The sequence below is a fragment of the Hemitrygon akajei genome, chromosome 22 (assembly GCF_048418815.1).
Source record: "Hemitrygon akajei chromosome 22, sHemAka1.3, whole genome shotgun sequence".
Classification (NCBI taxonomy): Eukaryota; Metazoa; Chordata; class Chondrichthyes; order Myliobatiformes; family Dasyatidae; genus Hemitrygon; species Hemitrygon akajei.
Genome location: NC_133145.1, coordinates 11,085,357 through 11,102,848, shown reverse-complemented (window position 1 = coordinate 11,102,848; position 17,492 = coordinate 11,085,357). Strand labels below are relative to the sequence as shown.

The 17,492-nt window shown below is 41.8% G+C and overlaps 1 protein-coding gene across 1 annotated transcript in view; it reads right to left on the bottom strand.

Moving 5' to 3' along the window:
- Positions 1–17,492, bottom strand: part of myo15b (myosin XVB) — a 452,296-nt gene that overhangs the window by 197,328 nt on the left and 237,476 nt on the right. Inside the window, exons 34-35 of the mRNA XM_073026589.1 lie at positions 7,251–7,460; positions 4,803–4,918 (exon numbers count right to left, since the gene is read on the bottom strand). Of these exons, the coding sequence (XP_072882690.1) occupies positions 4,803–4,918; positions 7,251–7,460 (326 nt within the window). The remainder of the gene's footprint in view (positions 1–4,802; positions 4,919–7,250; positions 7,461–17,492) is intronic.

The following is a 17,492-nucleotide window of genomic DNA, read 5'->3' as shown; positions in this document are numbered from 1 at the left end:
AAGGCAGGAGCTGGGGAGCATAAACTGGGAACAGATATTCTCAGGGAAGAGCACAACAGAAATGTGGAGCTTGTTAGGGAGCACTTGCATGAAGTTCTGGATAGGTTTGTCCCATGAGGCAGAGAAAGGATGGTAGGGTGAAGGAACCATGTGTGACAAGAGATGTGGAACATCTAGTCAAGAGAAAGGAAGATGCTTACTTAAGGCTTAAGAAGCAAGGATCAGACTGGGCTCTAGAGAGTTACAAGGTAGCCAGGAAGGAGCAGAAGAAAGGACTTAGAAGGGCAAGAAGAGGCATGAAAAAGACTTGATGAGTATGGTTAAGGAAAACCACAAGGTGCTCTACACATATTGTATGTGAAGAGCAGGAGAATGGTCAAGGCGAGGGTAGGACCAATCAGGGAGAAGCATCAGAGAAGGTAGGGGAGGTCCTTATTGAGTATTTTGCTTCAGTATTCACCAGTGAGAGGGACCTCAATGACAGTGACGACAGAGTAAAACAGGCCGATATGCCAGAACTTGTTGATGTTACGAAAGAAGAACATGCTAGAATATTTGAAAAACTTTAGGAATGGAAAGGTACTGGGGCCAGATGAGTCCTGATGAAGAGACGCAGCTCAAAATGTTGGCTCTTTATTTCTCTCCATAGACGCTGCATTCCTCCACCACCCAGTTACTCTGGATTTCCAGTATCGGCAAAATCTCATGTTCATGACATACTCCAGTTACTATGGAAAGTGAGGAAAGGGATTGCTGTGCCCTTGACAATAATCTTTGCATCCTGATAGCCTCCAGATGACCGGAGATAGCAAATGTTATTCCTTGGATCAAGAAAGAGTAAAGATAACTCCAAAAATTACTTCAGTGGTGGGTAATTTACTGGAGAGGATTCTTAGAGACAGTATTTTTGAGTGTTTGGAGAAGCATTGTCTGATTAGGCATGGTCATCATGGCTTTGTGAGGGGCAGGTCATGCCTCATGAGTCAGACTGAATTCTTTGAGGATGTGACAAAGCACATTGATGAGGTAGAGCAGTGGATGAGGTGTGTGAGAAGTTTAGTAAGGTGTTTGATAGCATTCCCCATGGTAGGCTCTTTCAGAGGCTTGGGATCCAAGGAATCTTGTCTGTATAAATACAAAACTGACTTACCCAGAGAAGGCAGAGGGTGATAGTAGATGTAGAGTATTCTGCCTAGAGATCAGCGCCCACCAGTGTTCCACATGGATCTGTTCTGGGACCCCTGCTCTTTGTGATTTTATAAATGATTTGGATGAGGAAGTGGAAGGGTGGGTTAGTTAGTCTGCAGATAACATGAAGGTTGATGGAGTTGTCGATAGTGTAGAGCATTGTTGTAGTTTGCAGTAGGACATTGACAGAATGCAGAGCTGGGCAGAGAAAAGGCAAGTGAAGTTCAACCCGGGAAAGAGGAAAGGGATTCATTTTGGAAGGATGATCTTGAAGGCAGAGTTTAGGGTCAATGGCAGGATTCTTGACAGGGTGGAGGTACAGAGGGATCTTGGGGTCCATATCTACAGATCACTTAAACTTGCTACACAAATTGATAGTGTTGTTAAGGAGGCGGATGGTGTGTTGGCCTTCATTAGTCACGGGATAGAGTTCGAAAACTGTGAGGTAATGTTGCAGCTGTATAAAAACCCTGGTTAGATCACACTTGGAATATTGTGTTCAATTCTGGTTGTCTCACTGTAGAAGCTCTAAAGAAGGAGCAGAGGAGATTTACCAGGATACTCTCAGTACCAGAGAGAAGACAGGTTCAGCGAACCAGGGCCTTTTTCTTTGGAGCAAAGGAGGATGAAAAGTGACTTGATAGAAGACTACAAAATAATATGTGGATAGCCAGAAACTTTTCCTTAGGGCAGAAATGGCTAATATGAGGGAGAATAATTTTAAGGTGTTTGGAGGAAAGTATAGGGGAGTGTCAGAAGTGGATATTTTACACAGAGGATGGCGGGTACAAGGGTCGCCTGCCAGGGCTGGTGGTAGAGGCAGATACATTAGACACATGTAAGAAACACTTAGATAGCTGCATGGATGCTGGAAAAATGGAGGAATGAGGGGTCTGATTGATTCTCAATTGGTTGATAGGTTAAAAGCATCGTGGGCTGAAGGCCTATACTGTGCTGTGATGTTCTATGTAACCCTACAAGGACCTGTTCAACCCCTCTTCCCAGCGAACCTACCCTAATTCACAGAACTGATCACATGGTACACCACGTTAAACCAAGGAACCACCCGTGGGATTACACACTCACTTACCCAAAACCCCTCTCACCCATTCCTACACATATGATGTTGCATTGATTGGAGAGGATCAAGAATAAAGAGAGGTTTGAAAATCTTGGATTGTTTCCATGGAGTGTTGGACACTGAGGTGGTGACCTCATAGAAAGTTATAAATTTATGAGATGGGTAAGGCTGGTGGTGTAGTGGCATCAGCACTGGATGGTCCTGAGTTCAAACCCAGCCGGATCCCAACCTGGGCAGCAGCGTGGGAAAGCCCTGGCAATCTACTTCTGTATCTTACCATGAAAACCCTGTGGACCCTGTGGTTCATGAGGTCACGAAGAGTTGGACCCGACTGAACAACAAGACAGCCATAGTCGTTTTTCTAGGGTGGAAGTGTCAAATACTAGAGAGCATACATCTATGGTGAGACCGGGATAGCCACCTCCATCACCCATCCCTAGGGCAGCCCCAGGAAAGATTCAGTGAGGAAGCACGAGTGGGGTGGTGACTGCACAGCTTGCAGAGTGTGATGGGACTTGTTGAGGTGGGAACTTCCTGCTAATTAATTGGGATAAGGTTTCAAACTGAAATTTATTTTAATGTTCAAGCCAGGATCCCCGCTAAAGTCAAGTCAAGAACAGTACAAAGATAGTTTACACCAGCTGATTGTAGCTGCCAACCTGTTGCTGTGCAGGGCTCACAGAAGGGCCTCTTCCCTTAAAGACTCCTCCCAGCATTCAGATAACATCAGTACCCACTGCACAGCAGCTACTGTGGGGAAGGCAAACGTGAAGGAGCAGGAGATCCAGGAAACACACAGTAAGAGCGAGGTTCTGTGTGGCAGGAGCTCAGGAGACCAGTCAGATCACTGCTGGAAGTAGGAAGTGGCTACAGGAAACTGCGCGGAGTGGCCATCCCGGACAATGCAGCAGTGCAGTGTACATTGTGTAGAGCCGCTGCCCTCTGATGCACATACAGTACTCTCTCCTTAGATGGTATAAAAGTGTTATGATACCAGCCCCCTCCTTTGTGAGAATTGCAAGAGCCCTAGTGAAAGGGGGGTCAATGACCCGAGAGAGAGAGCAAGAGAGAGAGAGAGACATGCCAAATGGACACAGGAAATGGAAAGACAGCGACGTGCTGGATACCGCATTCCACTGGGACAAAAGCTGGCGACTGTGGCATTGTTCTCAGGAGACACCTGGGAACTGCAGACGTGCCAACTCGCAGGGACATTGTAAAGCCCTCGGGCAAAGTGGGCTGGTTGAGAGAGAGATTGCATCACCTGCAACCTGATTGACACCTGAGATCCCGTGAGACAGTATAAAGAAGGGTCTGAAAGAGGACGACCCTCAGACGCACCAAGGAGACACCGAGAAGCACGATACCGCTTCCCGTGGGAACGGGAAGCCATTTTGAAGGAAGCCACGTGCGTTAAATTCCAAATGCGGAGTTTGTGGCTAGAACCAACGGAAAACCGCTTTTATTTAACACCAGGGAAGCCAAATCCTCTGAGGCTGAGGATTTGATTCATAAAGACAACGGCAAGTGTTCTCTTTTCCTAACAATCTCTCTCTCTCTCTCCAACACGTGAAACCAAAAGGGAAAAGCCTGCAGACTTCAGAGTGACTCTTTATATTTCCAATTGGACTCAGTATTATACCCTAGACAACGAAAGAGCTTATTTCTGAGTGATTATTAATGTACCTGCGTTTTAGATTGAGTATTGACGCATGTTATCTGAATGTTTGTATTAACCTTAATTTTTGTGCCCCTTTATTAATAAAACTTTTGAAAATAGTACCATTGGACTTCAACTGACATATCTATCTTTGCTGGTAAGTGAAACCAGTTACTGGTTTCATAACAAAAGGAAGTGGCTACTCTGTGTCCCATAATTCTTCTTTTATGGATTAAGAAAAAGTAAAGGACAAGGAGAATAAAGTGATTTTCTGCAATCCAGAGCCTCACTGGTTTGGAGCTGATCATCTTCCTCCCTCTCAGGAGAAGGCCAGAAAGGCACAAAGTTGTTCAAGAGCAGAAGATTCTGACACTACAGATGTTGACTCAATACACTATGAGCGGACAACATTGTTTATATATCTCTAATTTATTTTTATATTAACTAAGTTTATTCTTGAAATACAAAAATTCAAGAGCAGGGGCTGTTTATAATCTAAGTAGTATGCTACTGACAGTCTTTCATTATGATCACAGCATCCTCTCCAATACACACCCTCTCTACTCAATATAACAGCAGTCTTTACAAGCAAATACCTTCTAGATTGTCTTCGCAGGGGAAAAGGAGGGGTCACCCTTTTACTCTTAGAGAAGGAAAGTCTTCCGATCAGGAAGAGAGGAAGAGATGTTGGAAACAGCAGGGAAAATGGGAAGCGTAGGGGAGGAAAATGGATGATGCTGATGATGATCAAACACCAATCATTGATTAATCATCAATAACAGCAGATGGGACCATCCCGACTGCTAAAGGCATCACATTAGACTGAGGGTGAAAACCAGCTATTTGTCCCATCTTTATTTTTGGTTTACTTACAAGCATACACATGTGGATCAGCTTCAGAGCTGATGTAGGATAACATTTCCGGAGGCAGATGCGGAGCCTGTATGTTGGGCGCTGGAGGAATATGTCCTTCATTGAACTCGAATGATCTACCAAAACACAGTTCACAACACTCAGTATGGTTAGCACAAGCAAAAAATACTCACTGTAGCACAATACCCAGCAGTGGTTACCCTTGGAAAGTCTGATGCCTCACCCAGGGGAGAGCCCAATACACAGGAAGTCTGATTCCTACATTAGAGAAGGTTCAATGCCCAAGGATTTTGATACACCACCCTGGGGAGCTAACTATTGAGGTGTTTAAAATTGTTTCCATCAATTTTATAAAAATAAGCACTCAATACAAAATTAAGAAGATCATGCTAAACCTTCTGTGATCACTCTTCTTTTCAAATTAAGCATTGCTTCCATTTCTGGGGCTTATCATTTAAGAAGCTGGTCAAAGACTTTGGACAGAACATTCAGAGGATGTTAACAAGATATCACCAGAGAGGACTGTGAGTGCTGCAGAGCTGTGGAGTAGTTGCTGGAAGGATGTTTCAGGCTGAGTAGATTTTTTATCAACCAGTACTGACTCAAACAGCCTCCTTTTATTTTCTATAATTTCCTCCAGGCATTTAGTTGGAGAAGTTAGGTGTTCTCCTTAGTTTAGGGTGTTACGACTGTGCCCCAACTCTGAGGGGCCGAAGGGTACAAAGTAGCCCCCTCCTTTTTGAGAATCGCAAGATCGCTATTAATTCGGGTCAGGAGACCCAGGAAATGAGAGAGAGACGTTTGGAATGTGTCCCAGCCCCTCAGCGATACAAAGCCACGGAAAACGGCCATTGTCTCTTGGAGACGGAATTGTGTATTGAACACTGTATTATTTATTTGAAGCCCTCAGGAAATGAGCAACATGGGCTGGTTGGGGGGGGTGGCATCATCCCAACCTGACTGACATCTGAGTAAGGATAAAAGAAGGTCTGGGGAACAACCCCTTTAGACGCACCAGGAGAAACGCTAGAAATCCCGTGACAGCGTTTAATAGCGACAGCCGGTGGAGGGCCCACGTGTGTCCTTTCCCGTTGCCCGGGATTGAGGCCTTACCACGGAAGACGGCTTAGCTAAAGAAGAGATCACCACCAATGACATTTCGAAGGATCGACATCATAAAAAGGAAAACGGGCAAGTTCTAAAAACATCGTCTCTCTCTCCAACCAAAAGCTGCAGCCTGAATGAACTTGAGTGACTTTTATATTTCCATCAGACAATACATTATCCCCTAAACAACGATAGAGCTATTTCTTATTGATTATTATTATACCCGCGCTTTTAGATTTAATATTGACGATGTATATTATCTGTATGTTTGCATTGATATTATTTTTGTGTATTTTTATCAATAAATATTGTTAAAAATAGTACCATCAGACTTCAACGGACCTCTCTATCTTTGCTGGTAAGTGACCCAGCTACGGGGTACATAACAAGGGAAAGGTAAAAGAGGGATTGAAAATAATGTAAGTTATTGATAGAGCAAAGGAAGAACAACTGAGAGTGGTTCCAGTAAGTGGAGAGTATAGGTTTAACATAATTAACCAAAATATGAGAGCAATGAGGAGAAATATATTCACAAAGACAATTTGCTACAATATGGAGTGAGCTTTGTGACAGTGGAATCATTGTATGTTGGAGCTTTCAAAGCACAGTGAAACTATTAGAAATAATTCTTTTAAATTGTATTTATTTAGAGATATAGCCCAATGAGCCCTCACCACCCAATTACACCTATGTGTCCAGTTAACCTACTAACCTGTATGGCTTTGGAATGTGGGAGGAAACCAGAGCAGCTGGAGGAAACCCACATGGTCACGGGGCAAACATACCAACTCCTTATAGACAGCAGCAGAATTGAACTTGTTGCCGCTAGAATAGTATTATGCCAACCGCTGTGCTAAAATGCCACCCCAAATAGTTGAATATGACTAAGTAGCGGTTCCACAGAGTAGGCTGGCTTTAATAATCAGACCTTCTCAGAGTAACGTTGGGGTGTGAGGCTGATTTATGTGGGCCTTTCACTGGGACAACAGGAGACTGATCCTAATTGTGCTGGAACCATCAATAATTCTGGAATCCTAACAGGAAATATGGACAAAGCATACAACGGGAAGTCAGAGTGTGTGCAAGAAGCCCTCAAGAGCAAATTCCTGTTCACTATGTAGGCCCATGACACAACTGCACAGACTGGGGTTGGTTGGTATGAGGTGTGATTTGGATGGTTACACTGTTAATGCAAGAAATCTGCCTTCCCATATCTGTAAAGAACTAGTTGCTCAAATCAGCTTATTCCCATCACCTATGCTTCTCAATTACGTTGTGCAGTTAGTGGATTGACTCCAAAGACAACTGTGACACAGAAACCAATAGCACTGAGTTACTTACGAATAGCATTCCTCAGAACTTGAATGGCGTTCATAAGCATCCTCATTCTGTTGTGGATGGAAAAGAGGGGTTGGTGGCTGAGTTGTGAGTAAGTTCTTTGCTTCGATTTCAGCAATGAGATCCATGACAAAATCACAGCCAAGCATATCTCTCCATTCCTCTCCAATGTGCATAGACACCGTCCATCCTCTTTGCTCATCCTGCTGACCCCTAGGGACACAAAGGATAAACGCCCAGGTATAGCTTAACACATAAGCATTATTTCTCAAGAGGCTGAAATATAGAGAGCAGGTGGTTTTGCTACCATTCCCAAACCTAATCATCAACCACAATGTTGTGTATGTGGCCTGGTTACACAACAATGCTATTAATAAAAACGATGGAGATGGGAGCTAAGTATCATGGTTCTTTACTGGCAGAAACCGAACTCGGCCCACACGTACAAACAATACGCATCTAATAGCATGTGCTCAATAAGTGCCTAATAGCGCATGCAATGACATGTTACTAAAACATAAAGTAGTCCCTTATTATACTGTAGGCTATACGGTACACTCTTCCCCTTTTATTTTAATAGTGTATCAACTGTTTATTTTACTAGGACACTATGCTAAACTAATATGTTTACCCTTAACATACAAGTGCCTACCATTTGTTTACTTAGTAACTTAATAATATCAAATTATAACAAGCCTTTTTTTTAAACTTTTGGTCTAAGACCCATTTATAACTCAAGTCTCTGGGGTGGTCTTCTCTACCTCTCCGGATAACGTCTGTCCTGAAGCGTTTGATTTGGGGAATGAGTCTCCACAGGTGCCGCAGGTGTGTCCTGAGCACTGATGACAGGCTTATCTGTAGATGAGGCTGATGAGGTCATATCAGGAGTGTTTGCTTCTATGTCAGGGGAGTCCGGGCAAGGTGTTGTTGTGTTTTTCACTTGAGCATCCAGGATTTGGTCCACATGACATCTCCACACAGTCTCTCCCACCTGTACTCTATACATCAGTGGCCCGTCTATGGCAGAATTTGTACCCGGCTGCCACTTTTCAGTCTGGTAATCATGTGCAAGGATTGACTATCCCACACGGACGCTCTGTGTTGACTTAGCATTCAAGTGTTTGAACTGTTTGTTCTCCACATCACGCCGTACATCTAGTTTCAGAAGATCCATGCGGGACCTCAGATTCCTGTTCAGAAACATCATCGCTGGAGTCTGGTTAGTGGTTGCATGTACTACGTTATGATAGGCAAGGAGGAAGTTGTCTATCTTGTGTTGCACTGGTCGATTTTCGCTGTCCCTTGCCTTGATGGCTTTCTCGAATGTCTGCACAAATCTTTCTGCCAAGCCACTTGTGGACGGATGGGAAGCGGCAGATTCCATTGTTCTTCACAAAACTTCAGAATTCTTCAGAGACAAATTGTCATCTGTTGTCTGTGCAGATTTGTTCTAGTATGCCATTCCTGGCAAACTAGTCCTCAGAATTGTAATGGTCTTTTCCGATGTGGTTGTCTTCATTTTGATGACCTCTGGCCATCTGAAATGTGCATCAACAGTGATTAAAAAGATAGAGTCCATGAGTGCTCCAGCAAAGTCAATGTGCACTCATTACCATGGTGATGAAGGCCACTCCGATGGATGGAGAGGGGCTTGTGGTGTTGTGTTCTGGATCTTTTGACATCCAGAGCAGTTCTTAGTCAAGTCCTCAATCTGTTTATTGATTCCTTGCCACCACACATAGGCATGGGCAAGACTTTTCATCTTCACGGTATCCAGGTGCCCCTTGTGCAGTTCCTCCAGCACTCTGGTGCACAGCTTGGGAGGAATCACAACTTGTGAACCATATATTAGTGTTCCCTGACATACTGACAACTGCTCCTTCCTTGCTGAGAAGCTGGAAACAGTGTGTTACCCCGCGCTGGCCATCCCTTTACTGTGATGTCATACACTTTTGACAACATAGGGTCATTGTGTGTTTCCCTTTCAATGAGGCTGTTTGTCACTGGTAATTGGTCAACTATTGTTGTGTGAAAGACCTCTACTGAATCTATTTGTGTAGTTATCTCGGAAGTCGGCGGTGGTAAACGTGACAACCCATCTGCGTTGCCATGTTGCTTGATCCTCTTGTGTTCAATGTCATAACTGTGACCTAAGAACAGAGACCATCGCTGCAGCCTTTGTGGTGTCATCACTGGAATGCCTTTCCTTGGGTTGAAGATTGACACAAGAGACTGATGGTCAGTCAACAGGGTAAACTTTTGGCCGTACAGGTAGTGACTGAATTTCTTGACTCCCCACACAAGGCTTAAGGCCTCTCTGTCAATCTGTGCGTAGTTGCGTACAGTTGAAGAGGCAAAGGCCACTGGTCTTTCTGGGCCATCTGGAAACGCAGCTCCTATCCCATGGGGCGAGGCATCACAGGCTAGTCAGATGGGTAAGGAGGGGTCAAAGTGCGCGAGCACCCCTTCTGAAGTTATGAGTCTTTTAGTTTCTTGAAACGCTTTCTCACAGCTCTCAGTCCACTTCCATTGTGTCCCTGTCTGTAATAGTGCATTTAGTGGGTGTAGGACTGTGGATAGGTTAGGCAAGAACTTGTGGTAATAGTTCACTAGTCCAAGATATGCTCTCAGCTGAGACACATTTTCAGGTGGTGGTGCCTATAGCACCACTTCTATCTTGTCTTGAGACATGTGTGAGCCATCCTTGCTGATCACATGCACACAGTATGAGATTTCCTTTTTGAAAAACTCTGTCGATTAGGTCTGAGCCCATATTCTCGTAACCTGGTGAACACTTGTTCAAGTTTAGAAAGATGTTCGTCATCATCTTTGCCGGTGACAATGATGTCATCCAGGTAACACTGAGCCCCTGGGATCCCCTGCAGGACCTGGTCCATTGCCCTTTGCCAGATTGCAGGTGATGCTATCCCAAACACCAACCTGTTGTATAGGTAAAGTCCTTTGTGTGTATTTGTTATCAGTATTGGATGCATCATCGATTTCCATTTGGAGACAAGCCTGGGTCAAATCAATTTTTGTGAAATGTTTCCCTCCTGACAGGGAAGCAAAGATGTCCTCAATACGAGGTAGAGGATACTGTACTGTGCGGAGAACTGGGTTAACAGTCACTTTAAAGTCTCCACATATGTGCACCTTTCTTGGTTTTCCTGGTTTTGTGCTGGAGGTTTCCTTCATCACTGGAACAATAGGCGTGGCCCGTTCATTCCAATCCACCTCTGACAGGATCCCGGTCTGCTCCAGATTTTCCAGCTCTGCCTCTGCTGTAGGACAGATTGCATATGGCACTGGTCTGGCTTTGTGAAACTTTACATGCATTTTCCTCAATCTCAATCCTTGCCTTCATGCCCACCTGTTCCTTTCATGAACACTTCCTCAGAGTCAGCAGGTATTTGTGACAGTCTCTCAGATGTGGCCTTGCTGCCCTCCTTTGCTGACACATCTCGTGCCTTGATGGTGTGCCCCTCCAACTGGATTTTCCTGAGCCATTCACATCCCAGCAATGGTGGTCCTCCATTTTTCAGTACGTAGAGGTTCAGCTGCTGTGTTTTATCTCTGTAGGTCACTGTCACTTTAATTTTGCCTTTGGGATGCACCTTCTGCCCTGTGAAGTCTTTAGCAGTAGTTTAGTTCGTTTCAGAGTTATGTGAGAAAACAATCGTTTGTAGTTGTGTACAGAGATCACTGTTAAAGCTGAGCCTGTGTCCAGTTCCATTTTCAGTCTCACGCCTGCCACTTGTGGAGTGATCCATATTACTCTTCGATCATCTGTCTCTTTCACGCTGTGAAGTTGCAGACAAGACAATTCACTTTTGTCTGAGTTGTTTTCATCAGAACTGCTTTCTTTCATTTTGTGTACATTGTTGTGTTTTCCTTTCTGGGGTTTCTTGTTTCTCTGTATTTTGTCCTTTTTCTGCTGTTTACTAGATTTGCATACTCTGCCAATGTGGCCCTGTTTGCCACAGTTTCTGCCTTCTTTGTCTTTAAACCAACAGTCATCCAGATCATGTGACCTGTTCCCACAATGGTAACATTTCTTTCCTTCATTTCTGTTCAGTGACATTTTATTTGTAGCATATTCCAGAGATTTTTCTGGTATCTCTGAAGCACCATGTGCTGCTGTTTCCATTGATATTGAAATGTTCAGAGCCTTCTCTAATGTAAGGTCTCTTTCACACAGAAGCTTCTTCTGAGTGGTTTCACAGGGCATGTCACACACTAACCTGTCCCTTAATGTGTCCGATAGACCAGCTCCAAATTGACAATGTTCTGATAATTTGCGCAATTCAGCATAATATTCAGAAATGCTTTTATTTTTACTCTGATTCCGTTTGTGAAATTTAAATCTTTCAGCAATGACCAGTGGTTTGGGGTTTAAATGCTGTTGGAAAGTGTCTACTATTTGCTTGAACATTTTGTCAGCTGGCTTTTCAGGGGTTAACAAGCTCTGTAGCAGCCCATATGTTTTTGCTCCCATAATATTAAGTAAAACACTGGCTTTCTTTTCATCTTTAACACTGTTAACCTCACAATATAACTCCACTCTTTCAATGTAAGGCTACATCTACACTAGACAGGATAATTTTGAAAATGCCGGTTTCACCTAAAAGCAGTAGGCATCCACACTAAGTGTTTTGAAAATACTTCTGTCTACATTAAAATGGATATTTTGGCGAATCTCCTCCTACTGCGCATGTGCAGGACACATCTACCGAAAACAAGCGACGTGTTTGGTGTCGAATCTTGCTGTGAAAGACCATGCGCATTTGTCCAGTTACAGACTAGAAAAACTTAAACAACGGACAGCTGTAGGCTCTCACACAGGAGGACTTAAAACTAAAAAATACCAAATACTGGAGCATATGGAGGCAACCGACAGGGAGTTCATGGACAGTATGACCCGGCAGACAATGAACATTGGAAAACTGACTAACTCAACTAGAGAAAAAACACAAATTCAATTTGGCACAGGATACATTGGAGGAAATAAAAAAAAAATTAGGAATGAAATTAGTAGTTTGTCTATGCAAGTAATCAAGAAAAATTTAATGATTCTGAAACAGAGACAGTATGAAAGTGGATCAAAATCTATGAAAATACTGGCGTGGAAACTGAAAAAAAAAATACAAAAAATACAATTCATAGAATTAGGGACCCAAGAACAAAAATGATAAAAAATAAACTAAGTGAAATTCAAGAAGCTTTTGAAGTGTTTTACAAAACTCTATATTCCAAAGTTCCAGGGGAAAGCATAACCCAAATTGACACCTTCCTGAATTCTCTAGAGTTACCCACTTTAAGCGAAGAACAAAATAGAACGATGACTGCTGACATAACTGAAGTTGAATTAAAAGCTGCAATTAGTAGGCTTAAATTAAGCAAGTCACCAGGATCAGATGGGTATACGGCAGAGAGGTATAAAGAATTTAAAAATGAGTTAATTCCTGCTTTACTCCCCACACTGAACTGGGCTCTAAAAAAGGCACAAATGCCACCCAGTTGGAAGGAAGTGATAATCTCAGCTATACCGATAGAAGGCAAGGATAAAATGGAATGCAGGTCATTTAGACCAATAACCATTCTTAATGTAGATTATAGATTATTTACCTCCATCATGGCCAAACGATTAGAGGAGTTTCTACCCATATTGATACGTAACGATTAGACAGGTTTTATATGACAACGCCAAACACAAGACAATATATGAAGGACACTTCACATTATGGATCATATACAAAAAAATTAAATCAAAGCAATAGTGATAAGCGTGGACGCTGAAAAGGCATTTGATTCAGTTAATTGGAATTTTCTTTACAGAGTTTTACATAGATTTGGTTTCCAAGAAACAATTATTAAAACTATACAGACACTATTTGACAACCCTACTGCTAGGATTAAAATCAATGGATATTTATCAAATAGTCTTACCCTAGAAAGGGGCACGAGACAGGGTTGTGCATGGTCACCACTACTCTTCACATTATATCTGGAACCATTAGCTCAATACATCAGACAAAATGAAGATATCAGGGGAATTACTATTAAAGGGACAGAGCATAAATTGGCTTGTTATGCGGATGACATTTTGATCTATCCAGGGCAACCAACATACTCTTTACCTAAATTGATGCAATCATTTGAACAATATGGTCAATTATCAGGATACAAGATGAAAAACCCAATTACATAGATAAAAACCCAATTACTTTCATATTACTATAGCCCACCAAGAGAAATTGAAAGTAGATATCCCTGGGCATGGCAAACAGAGTCTTTCAAATATTTGGGCATCATTATGCCAAAAGATTAGGCAAAATTATCAGAATGTAATTATCAGCCTTTATATAAAAATATTAAGGAAGATATGGCAAGATGGAACCTGATTCCTTTTTTCAGTCTCAGTTCAAGGATTGAGTCTATTAAAATGAATATACTGCCCAGACTGTTATATCTCTTTCAGACCCTACCAATAGAGATTAATCAAAATCAATTCAATGAATGGAACAAGATGCTATCAAGGTATATTTGGCAGGGTAAAAGGCCTAGAGTTCGTCTCAAAACTTTGCAATTGGCAAAGGAAAAAGGGGGATGGGGCCTACCTTCTCTTAGAGATTATTATTTTGCAGCACAGTTGAGAGCTGTGATATGCTGGTGCAACCCATCATATGACGCTCAATGGAAAAACATTGAGGAGCGGGTACTTTCCATCCCCATACAAGCAATTTTGGCTGATAACAACCTGCAAAGGTACGTAAATACTATTGATAACCCATGGGTGAAATTGACTCTTAAAATATGGAAAACCACTATAAAAGAATATAATCTAGAGGGAGATATTGCAATTCTTAAATAGTGTGCATATGACTCGGATTTTACACCAAATAAACTGGATGCTAGATTTAAGGACTGGACAGCTAAAGGAATAACAGTTCTTTGCAACATAATGAAAGAAGGAACACTGTTCAGTTTTGAAATGCTTAAAGAGAAACACTTATTAGAAAAACAAGATTTTTATCGGTATTTACAGATGCAACAATATTTTAATAAGACGCTTAAAAATGTAACCAAGACAAGTACATGCTTGATAGAACTATTTAGAAAAGGATATAATTCAGATAACGGCAGTAGAATCATTTCAAGTATGTATAAGGGGTTGTCAAATCTTAAAACACATTGGACTTCATACATTAAAACAAAATGGGAGAAGGAAGGAGGGATAATTATATCTGAGGAAGAATGGACAATAATATGGAGATATCAATGGAAGTGTACCAGTTCACAGAAATGGAGGGAGTTTGGATGGAAAAACTTGATAAGATATTTTATTACACCCTCTCAGAAATCCCATTATGATAGTAACCTCCCTGTTTGCTGGAGAAATTGTAGAAAACAAAATGCAAATCATTAATCATATTTTTTGGGAATGACCTGTTATCAAAGACTATTGGAGGGGGATACACAATGCCCTACAAGACATCTTTAAATGTTAAATACCTTTAGAGAGTAAGACCATATATTTTGGGTATATACCTCAAGAATGGTTGAAAAGAGATAAATATTTAATGAATGTATTGCTGGTGGCTGGTAAAAAGACTCTTACTAGGAAATGGTTATCACTGGAAAGCCCAACTTTAAATGCATGGATGGAAATTACAATGGGCGTTTACAAAATGGAGAAGATAACAGCATCTGTTAATCATAAGTTGGAACAATTTGATTCATACTGGGAAAAATGATTTAACTACATAATGCCTCATAGGCCTGATTTTATTCTCACAAATCAATGAATATGTTGTAAAACAAAAGATCACTCCCTACTTGTACATAGTTTTTTCCTTTTGCTTGTTTTTTCTTTCCACTCTTTTCTATAAGTGTATACCTCAGATAAATACTTTGTGGAGATTTGTGATATATATGATTATATGACATATATGTACAATGTCTGAAATACATCTTATGGAAATGTTTGTTTGATGATGAACTTCAATAAAAATAATAAATTACAAAAAAAAGAAAAACTGACTAACTCTGTTGCATTAATAAAGCACCTTGTTAAATGTATAAAACATGTCTGCATCAGTGTTACCTTGTATTTCCGTACAATGTTACATTAGGCTGTTACACATCTATTGTCAGAGAAGTACTTGCATAAATAGGTGAACCACCTTCATACGAGCAAGGACAGAAAACAGGGCAAAGCGAGTATACTTATTTATTCAGTAAGTTATGGGTCAAAGTATTTGGTGAGTACATTTCTAACTCTTCTGGCTTCAGTCTCGTTGCCATCTGTTCTGAAATTGTTAGGTTGCATTCAAGAAAACAATGAAATGGCGCGCTGCCGTCACCATCTGTTCCAGCACGCCATGACAGTGTTTTTAGTTTTCTCTGGTTACCCCGTCCACACTGTTCTGCCCAAGCGGCGTTTTCAAAATTACACACTCTGGAGAGCGTTTCTGAAAATCTCCATTTTCGGGGGATGAAAACGCCGTTTTAGTGTGGACGGAGGGTAAAAACAAAGAGAAAAAGCTTTGGTTACGGATTTATCCGGTCTGGTGTGGACGTAGCCTAAGGCTTCAATGCCACTATCAAATGCTGTAATGGTTCCAATCTTTGTTATGCTAATTTAGACTCATTCTCCCTTTGTTTTCTTTTTGACTCGCATATCCTTTTTGCTAGAGCAACGAGCGCACTCCATCTAGATGTGTCTAGACTCTCTCTCTTCTCCTCCGAGTGTCGTTATCAACTAAATCACAGTGTTCCAATAAGATGTAGGTTCATAAGTCTCATGGTCAATTTGTTGTGTATGTAGTCTATTTACACAACAATACTAGTAATAAAAACCTTTACTGGCAGAAACTGAACTCGGCATACACGTACAGATCAATACACGCCTAATAGCGCATGCTCAATACGCACCTATTAGCGCATACAATGACGTGTTACTAAAACATAAAGTAGTCCCTTATTATACTGTAGGCTATACGGTACACACACCAATGCCCAGGAATGGAAAACCTACAAAAGTAGTGGACACAGCCCAGTCCACCAAAGGCAAAGCCCTCCCCTCCACATTAATAAGGAGCACTACCACAAGAAAGCAGCAGCCATCATCAAGGACTCCCATCACGCAGGCCAGGCTCTCTTCTTGCTACAAACATCAGGCAGGAAGTCCCACACCACCAGGTTCAGGAACAGTTATTACTTCACAAGCATCAGACTCCTGAACCAGCTTCACTCATCTCAATGCTGAACTGACTCCACAACTATGAACTCACTTCCAAGGACTCTACAACTCAGGTTCTCAGTATTTTTAAAATTTATTATTGGCATGATGTGTCCTCTTTTGCACGTGGACGTTTGTCAGTATTGCCTTATCTTCCTGTAAATGCCTGTAAGAAAATGAATCTCGAGGTGACAGATATGTACTTTGATACTTTGAACTGAGAGTATCATGGCATCATAGAGAGTTATGCAGCACAGACATACTGTACGCCCTTTGGCCTATTCACTTCTGATGGCTATGCTCAGGTAGAATTATTCAGAATCAGAATCAGGTTTATTATCTCCAGCATGTGTCATGAAATTTGTTAACTTTTCAGTAGCAGTACATGATAATATAGAAAGAAAAAAAAAGGAAGCTTCTTTTGGTCAAGTGCGGTAGTCCTTCTCCCCCATACCAGACAGTGATGCAGCCTGTCAGAATGCTCTCCACACAGAAGTTGGAGGAAGTGAAGTACAAATTTGTCAAGATAACTTGGAGGTCAAATTATAACAGCAGGTTGCATTAATTCAGCTAGTGTTTACTAGAGTTTGGGAAGTTAAGGAATGATAAAGTTGAAGCACTTAAACTAAGCAATGGAGGATCTGTAAGGAATTTTTAAAATCCGCACATGGGACACGATAATGTCCTTGAGAAGGGAGGGGTGAGCCACCATCCTGCCCTGGTGCCATTCCTGAACTGACCGTGTTCCCACGGTGTAGTCAGGGAAGGGAGATTAATGCAATGAAATAAGATGTGATATATTTTGATGTCAGGACATTGTGTGAGTTGGAGACAACCATGAAGTTTTGACCATCCCAGGTCCTTTCTGGCACAGTCATTCTTGGTGATAGAGGTCACAGTTTTGAACAGTGCCACTGTAAAAACCTTGAGAAGTTGCTGCGCTTCTGTAGACATTACGACAATGGAATGCAGAAGGTAGGTGGGGAGAATATCTATGGTAGAGT